This window comes from Chaetodon trifascialis, chromosome 19, assembly GCF_039877785.1.
Source record: "Chaetodon trifascialis isolate fChaTrf1 chromosome 19, fChaTrf1.hap1, whole genome shotgun sequence".
NCBI classification, from domain to species: Eukaryota; Metazoa; Chordata; class Actinopteri; order Chaetodontiformes; family Chaetodontidae; genus Chaetodon; species Chaetodon trifascialis.
This window is the reverse complement of record NC_092074.1, coordinates 14,928,642-14,936,892: the sequence shown is the minus strand read 5'-3', so window position 1 is coordinate 14,936,892 and position 8,251 is coordinate 14,928,642. Positions and strand designations below refer to the sequence as shown.

The 8,251-nt window shown below is 41.8% G+C and overlaps 1 protein-coding gene across 1 annotated transcript; it reads right to left on the bottom strand.

Moving 5' to 3' along the window:
• Positions 1-1,174: 1,174 nt before the first annotated feature.
• On the bottom strand, positions 1,175-7,492 carry LOC139348126 (hydroperoxide isomerase ALOXE3-like). Its single transcript, XM_070988075.1, has 14 exons — positions 7,346-7,492; positions 6,582-6,786; positions 6,397-6,478; positions 6,125-6,247; positions 5,892-5,995; positions 4,887-5,059; positions 4,486-4,629; positions 4,122-4,325; positions 3,249-3,335; positions 2,944-3,110; positions 2,732-2,853; positions 2,536-2,636; positions 1,449-1,619; positions 1,175-1,354 (listed from the first exon to the last, which is right to left on the bottom strand). Exons 1-14 carry the CDS (start codon positions 7,490-7,492, stop codon positions 1,175-1,177), a joined length of 2,010 nt encoding a protein of 669 aa, XP_070844176.1.
• Positions 7,493-8,251: the final 759 nt, after the last annotated feature.

Below are 8,251 nucleotides of genomic sequence, written 5' to 3'. Positions count from 1 at the left end.
ATCTCGTGGGCCGATATGTGGAGGATGCCCCAAGCAAGGCTGAGCTTCATGATCAGGGCCACGTATGTCACACTTCCTAGTCCCCAGAACCTGCACCTGTGGTACGGCACAGAGGAGACATGCCATCTATGCAGCTCCTGTAACCCAAGTCTGCAACACATCCTCTCCGGCTGCAAGGCTGCGCTGACACAGGGCCGCTTCAGATGGCGCCATGACAGAGTTCTGCGCAAGCTGGCCGAAATCCTCGAGGCCTGCAGGCTTGAAGCTAACAACGCTAGCCCGCTAACATCACGCCAGAGGATCCAGTTCGTCCAGCAAGGAGGCAAGAGCCTCAGCAGCTGCACAAAGCAGCGGTCCCTCCTTTCCCCTGGAGGCGAGTGGTACATGAGCGGCTGACGACCCTGCAGCGGCCCACTGGCACTGTTGGAGGTACGACAGGCACTTATGCCCAGCAGGCTACATCTACCTGTACTCCCATCTAAGCTTTGGCTTCCAGAAACAGCTGACTCCCTGGTGATTAGAATTGCTAATGAAGTAACCACATCAAAGTAGTGTTTTCGCTAATTACTCTCATTTAAGTTATATCGACTTTTACACCTGAAATAAGTGTGTGAGACGCTAAATTACATCATTGATTGACAGACCATTTTAATTTGAACTGCAAACAAGTTGAACAAATATTCATACTGGTCCCCTTGCATAAGCACATATATCAGTTATTGTCACAGCTGTTGTACTGGCAGCAGAATATATGCCACCATATTTTCTGTGTTCCTTACAGATAGATGCAGAGGTACCTACTTTTTGGGAATTAACCAAACGGTTACATTTCAGTGCATAATGTCATCATTGATTAGTAGATGTTTGCTGTTTTGGGCTGTGACCAAACTTGCACATATGACTCCCAAACTGCTTATTTATTACTCATAATAATATCGATACATAATTCTCACACAGACACAAGCACCCTGCCATAAACCTCACTTAACATGATGCAACCAAAAACATAGTAGTCATCTCCCAGCATGCAACACCTCATTAACTTTCTCTACCATCTTACTTCTTTTACTTAACTAAATTCAAAGTTTAACACACAAGTCAGCATGCAGGTGAGGTGTACAGAAAGGGATGGATATTGTTGATAATGCAGAAAGATCAGCTTTATCAGGTTTAGTTAAATAGTTATACTGTTCTCTATCTGTTTAGGATCCAGGTAGGTGTAGGGTATTTCAAGCTGTGAGTTTCTTGTTGCAATTGCTTCACTGAGGTAGGACAACTCTGCTTGAAATTCCTTAATCATCTGCTTCGGGGCAGGCTCATCGAATCGTTCGTCAGGGTATGCGCCCAAGAAAACCTGCCAAAATGAACCAGTAGATCAGACTGACGCAGTATTTTGGTTGCAATTTTTTTTTTTACTTTTTCAAAATGTGGATCATCACCAAACTTACCATATCAGTGTACTTTTCTGAAAGTAGCCACGCCATTGCAGCAAAACTGACTGTCTCTCCAACATTTGGGAGGGTCTCCATAATTGTCTTCATGCTTGACTGCCCCTTAGTGGTTGGAGGTGGTTTGCGCAGCAGGAGTGAGCTGTTGGGTGCCCAGGACTGGTAGTCAAACTAAATTATGAAAGAAGTTTCAATATGTATCACCAAAGTTTTTTTTTCTATTTATATTCAGATTTTATTCTATAAGTGTTCAAACAAATTCAATACATGAATAATGTATTATTCATGTTGTCCCTTTGACCTCACCTGTCTATTATTAACTGCAGGACAATAATATTGAACCTTTTAACCATCGTGACTCTGATTAAGTGCTGTATTTCCTGGATGTTTCATATTATATTCAGCTTAGAACAATAGCAATACAGAACAACTGATAAACTGAACTGGTAACCCAAATAGTGAATGCAGTAACTGCAGGAAGTTTGTGTTAGACGAGCAATTTTGATCAATTTTAATCAGATAATTTCCTGTAAGAGGCTGTTAAGCAGAGAGTGGAGGCTTTGTGAATATAGCTTGTGTCAATTTTAATCAGATTATTTCCTGTGAAAATTGCAACAGAGAGAGAGATAGAGTTTTCCTGATGTTTTCAGTAGGTTTTTGTTAATTTGCAGTCAAACTTAATCGGCTTCTTTTTCGGCAAATTCAGTGTATTCTTCTTTCTGACTCTTGGCCATTGTTCTTTTAGCTCTTGGGTTGTTTTAACTGTGTGGCTTTCTCATGCAGGATGAGGCTGTTAAGCAGAGAGTGAAGGCTCTGTGAATATAGCTTGTGCGTCAAGTCTTCACTGTGGCCTTTTCCTGTGTGTTTATATCTGAAAAAATAATCACAACTTTTGTTTTCTTCTCTGAAGTTTCCACTTAAAATCAAGAAAGCCTCACAACCCCCAGTGACACATTGGTGACCTCTAGTGGGATAGAACACTCTCCAGATCTGATGTTTGTGCCGTACGTTCAGAGTGTTTGATCAATTATCAAGTTTGCTTAAACTTCAAGAGGTTTTCTATTTTTAAAACTATTCATTGGCTCACCTGCCCGTTGTTGACTGCAGCATGTTGAGCTGTCGCTGTGAAGATCACCATGGTGACGAACTTGACCACTTCATCGACAGCATGAAAGCATGCTGGACACCCTGTTTGCAGCACAATCTTTATCAAAACTTCCAAATACTATAGACTATTATACTTACAGGTTGTGTTTACAAACCTCAGAACATGCATTAAATACCTGAAGCTTTGTTTCCTAAGAAGGCATGTGTGAATATCTCACAGATCCATTCCTGCAGCTCAGCGTCTCTATGGACATCACAGTCTGAGGGATAGTAGTACTCCACTATTGCCCTCACAAAGCTGTCGAACACAAAATTATTTGATGTTAAGGTTTAGCTGGCCACATTTATAAGTGAAAATATATTTAAAATATGTTTATTTAAAGGTAACCTGTTGATGATGTTCCACAGCTTCAGGCCATCGTCTCTGTAGTAGAAGTTGGGGATGGACTCCAGTCCTCGTGCAGTGATGTTCTCTGGCAGACAGAGGGTGCTGTAGGTCAGTTTGGAGAGAGACCTTCTCATGAGCTCAATCATCCCGTCGTATCCAAGTGAACACTGATAATCAATGAAGCATAAACATTACCGTCAGACTCGGTTTTTGAAGTAAAACAAATGAAAGTTGGTTTCGCAATGAAGTAATATATATGTAGGATAATCTGAATATTCAGGAAAAATGATGTTAAAGGGCCATACTTCAGATAAAACTCCACCAGGTCCAAGAAGAGCAGCCTGGGCTCTAGTGTTTATGAAGAGAGTGTATCGGAAGTGTGGAAACAGCAGCTGCACAGACAGAGGAAGGAAAATGAAAAGTCATTTCAGCAAACAGAAGGCAGCACATAAACAAGAAAACACACAAACTGAAAACAGGATTCCTCTAGTGCAAGAGTAAACCGTGATGTTCCTACGGTGGCCAACAAGGGCAAACGCGCCGCAAACAGCAAAATGCTGCAAACACAGGAATGATGCAAAGCCAAAAACACACAAACACACAAAACAAATGTGAAAGAAAAATGCTGCAAATATCAAAACACACACAACCCCAAAACAACTGCAAGAGACAAACACTGCAAATTCACTCCACAAAATGGAAGTGCGCACTAGGGGGACTCGACCTGAGGGATGGACCGGTCCTCTAGGACCAGACCATAGAGATATAAAGAGTAGACACTGCATCGACCACAACTGCCTATTGGTGCTGACGAACTGTGGGGCCGCCGTCTTGGATCGGTCACCCGCTCCACTCAGTGCTGTTTGGCAGGTGCAAAGAAGGTGTCAGCGCATTTAATCCATCGTAACTCTCTGAATACTAAACTGATTTTCACTTGTTTTTTTGCTGCAAACTTCATACATGTAGCTATGATCCAGGACAAATGGTTGAAACCTTGGATGAAAGGTGCTAAGTAAAAAATAAATATATAATAAAGTTATCATTATTATTAATAAAGACACAAAACACCTCCAGAAATAGCTGAAAAAAATCAATCAATTAAATGTCAGATAATCAGTTTGGATCAAGGGAATGGAAAAAAGTGCACCCACACTGTGATTTCTGGTGTGTAAGTATACCTTGTAGATGGGATGAATCACAGGGTAGCTGCGGAGGGTGGCGACAGCGAAGGCTTCTGTCAGAAAGTGGGTGTTCATGAGGTGATGGACTGCTTCATGATCTATTAGATCTGCACTTTTAACAAACAGCTTGGCTAGCAGCCAGTCTGTCTCAGGGTCACTGGGCAGAAAGATGGGGTTCTCCTCAGAAGGTCGTTGATGCAGCTGGAACATGAGAAAAACACTTCATTTTTATAGAAAATGGTGTAACAGGACTTATGAAAACATACCAGTTTACTGTGGAATGCAGTATGATGTGACTAGACCATATAAGTAAATGTTTCCAGTATACATACTCTCAGTGATTTGCTACATCAGCGAATACCTGAATGGCAATTGGTCTCAGTTTGTTGTCTGGGTTCAGGTAGAACAAGCAGAATCCACTGGCAACATGCAGAGTTTCACCATTATAGGGTCTAGTTGGTATTCCATCCATCTTCTTCTGGTCATAGAGGAAGATCTTGCCTTTCTGTATGAGGAAGAAAGACAGAAGTGTTTCAGACATCAAGAGGTATCACAGATTTGTTCTAGATAGAGGCAATATGATTCAAGTGCTTTCCACTGTGATATCAGTCCACTCTTTAAATGTGTGATCCAATGCTGAGATGATCAGAATATATCAAGACAATATGAAGAGGTCCAGTTGTTGTTATTAGATTATTATTAGTTATTAGAAATATTCAAGGACTTTTCAAAGCAAAAACTATCGCCACTCATCTGTCATACCTGCATTTCCCTCCTCAGAGAGCTTCCCTTTTCCAGGAATGGCTGCACCATCTGCTCTGTGACTGGAAAGTTTCGGGGAAGCTCTGAGCACCTCTTGATCACATTGGGGTTGATTGCGTTCAGAAACTGGTATCCATAAAAGTCGTCTTCCTTCCAGTGTTCTGCAACATAGTCTGGAAGAATAGCAGTTGGCAAATGTAATACCTAATGTCTAAGATGGTTTTATTTCTTCAGGTTTGAAGTACAAGGTGGTGATCATGGTCATTGAACGAAAGAGTAGTTCTTAAAAATGATGCATTTTATATGTAGATTACATTGTGTCATTGGCATTTGAGATTGAACACAGTCAGAACCTTCACAGTACATGTAAGGTATGTCATATCATGGGTGCGCTGTTGTTGATGATGTTTGAGCAGCTTGTTGGATTTGGTTATATGGATTTATAAGAAATAATGTGTCATTGGGCACATTTACTGAAACCTTCTGATATGACTGTAAGATCACTTAAGATCACTGTTTGCCAAATGCTCAAATGCATTTGAGCATCCATCCATTTTCTATACCACCTATCCCTTTCGGGGTTGCGGGGGGGCTGGAGCCTATCCCATCTGTCAACAAGCGAGACCGGTTACCAGTAGATCGCAGGGCAACACATAAGACAGACAACCATTCACATCTGGGGCGATTTTAGAGTCACCAATTAACCTAATGAGCATGTTTTTGGTCTGTGGGAGGAAGCTGGGAGAGAACCCACGCATGCATGGGAAGAACATGCAAACTTCACACAGAAAGATGGGATGACATGTAGCAAATGAGCCACAGGTGGGAGTCAAACCAGCAGCTGCTGCAGAGGACAAGCAGCCTCAGTGCATGGGGCGCGCACTCTACCAACTGAGCTATAGGGGAGCCCCTGCTCACATGCAGTCACCTGTTATTATGAAACTATGTAATTGGCATTGTTGTTGTGAACAATGCTGCTGGACTGGAAGAGTGGAAAAAATCTACCTGACAGTGTAGTGCTTCTGCAGCAGAGGATTTTTTTCATGTCTTCAATGCTTTCCCATTGTTCAGCAGAGCCTAGCAGCCCCTTAAACTTGAGTTCAATTCCACTGAAGTGAGACAAGGCCAACAAAAGGGAAAACATAATACAGGATTTAGTACTTTTCGTCTCAAAACATAGAGAATATGATTATATTGGAACCCGGTGGGCTCCATTGTATGCATTTATATAGACCCACATTTTCCTTTTTTCTCCAAGTACTTCAACTGCTCTGGATTTGGAGAAGCGGACTTCAGCCGGGAGCTCAGACACATCATTGACATTGTTGATCTGGGGTAGTCCTTCAGCCAAAACTTTCCATCTAACAAAACAAACAAACAAACAAACAAACAAACAAACAAACAAACAAACAAGCAAACAAGCAAACAAGCAAACAATGTCACCAAGAAGCAGAGAGAGCTAAGCTACAGCTGCGGATCTAAATACAGCACTGCACACATGAAAACTCACTGGTAGACGCTCTTCTTAAGTTTCAGCTCTTGTTCCCGATGTTCAGTCAACAGGGCATGTTCCTCCTCAAAAACCTTCATGGCTGAGACACGAAAAGAACGTAACAGCATTCATATTTTTACAGAAACTGTGAAAAAACCCTTTATGTTAATCTCTAAACATTTTGTGGGTTATTTGAAGGAGACCTCGCCCTCCTCTCAGCTCCACCAGCTCCCCCCTGGAGATCCACCTGTAACAGGGGAAAAGAATGACATCTCCCTCTGGAGTGGTCACCACCATTTTGGAGCAGTACCACTCGTCTTCTGGGAGAAGAAAACATGGATCTTTCTCCACTTTCACCAGCAGAAGTTTCCCCAGAAATGAACTGGTTTTAATGGTGTAGGTCCCTGTCTTGGAATAGAAATAGAAATAATGATATAATTAGTCGAGATGTTCCAGTCACAGATTCACAGATTGTGTAAGTTGGACCCAAACTAGAGAAGGGAACAGTGCAAATACACTCTCAGATACAGTATTATGCAGTTAAACATGTACACTGCTGCAGACAGAAACATATAATAGCCAAGCATCTAAGCCTGGACTGTCCTTCTCAGTTGTTACTGCATTTCTGAGAATATGAGGCCTTTAGTACAGTAGTACCTCAGCTGAGTTCGACTCATGGGTGTGGACGAACTTTGTGTCCAAAGAAGCAATTTGTTCAGCTGAAAATTGTCTTATATGGAAATATTTGTTTCAAACAAACTTGGAAAATTTGGCCCTTGAATTATGAATTGAATTTAATTGCTCACCAGACTTCCACATGATGATGCCAATTGCCATATACATTAAAGTAAATGTACTTTAATCAGTCTCTATATATGCATGTATGCATAAGCACAGACAAAAACCATTACAATGCCCTAGACCTAATAATCACAATATTAGCAGTGTGCAGCTGAATTGAACTTACTGTCCCCGTTTTGAAGTCGATACCATAGTTGTCCAACTCAGTTCGCTCACTCTGGCCCTGACTTCCAAATAAAGTCATGTATATATGGTCCAATGTTCCTGAATGTTGCATGTCACCAGTTGTCAGTTCTACCTTGTACTCGGCCATGGTCACTCAGTGGAATCTGTCTAAAAAAAGAAAAATCTATGAATTGCAGAAAGTCACTGCATCAATGTGTCTGCCCTACTCAGGTTTTCTTCAATGTGCTCTGAATTCTTGCACTCTGCCTATTAAATGTGAACTATGCTGTGTTTCCAGTTTTTAAGTCAATAGCTGCAGGGGGTTGAGGGGTAGGAGCCACAGTTGGATTCCGGACTAGATAAACATAATTGACTATTGTTACTGTGTGCTGAATCAGTCACTTGAACACGTGAGACTCAATTCAGTGATGTCTCTGCATCTATGAAGGTCAGCCAGTCACTTCATAAACACATCATGCACTGTAGGAGGCCTGCTGTGCTTGACACTGAGACAGCACACTGTAATGCTCATCATCTCTTATCTCATTCGCGTGATATAAACCAAGTAATAGTTGTGGTGATGGTTGTGGGTATTCCTGCTATCATTACTATCACGTCTCTGTGTGGAACTCACATTGTGCTACTGAATATTCTCTTTCCTCCTGCTCTCTCCTGTCAGACCAGTTGATGCAGTTGGTCACTCACCCAGAGGCTAGTTCTCTCTGAGGTTTCTGCCGTTTGAAAAGGCAGGTCCAAATTTCTCTATTTTACATTTATGATTCTGCGTGTTTGTTTTCTCCTGCTGTGTTTATTGTCATGCACCAAAATACTGAGGCAAAGTCCTTGGGTAAAAACCAGCTCGGCAACTACCGCGTGAGGGAAGTTTCATGTTGATGCATGCTCCAGC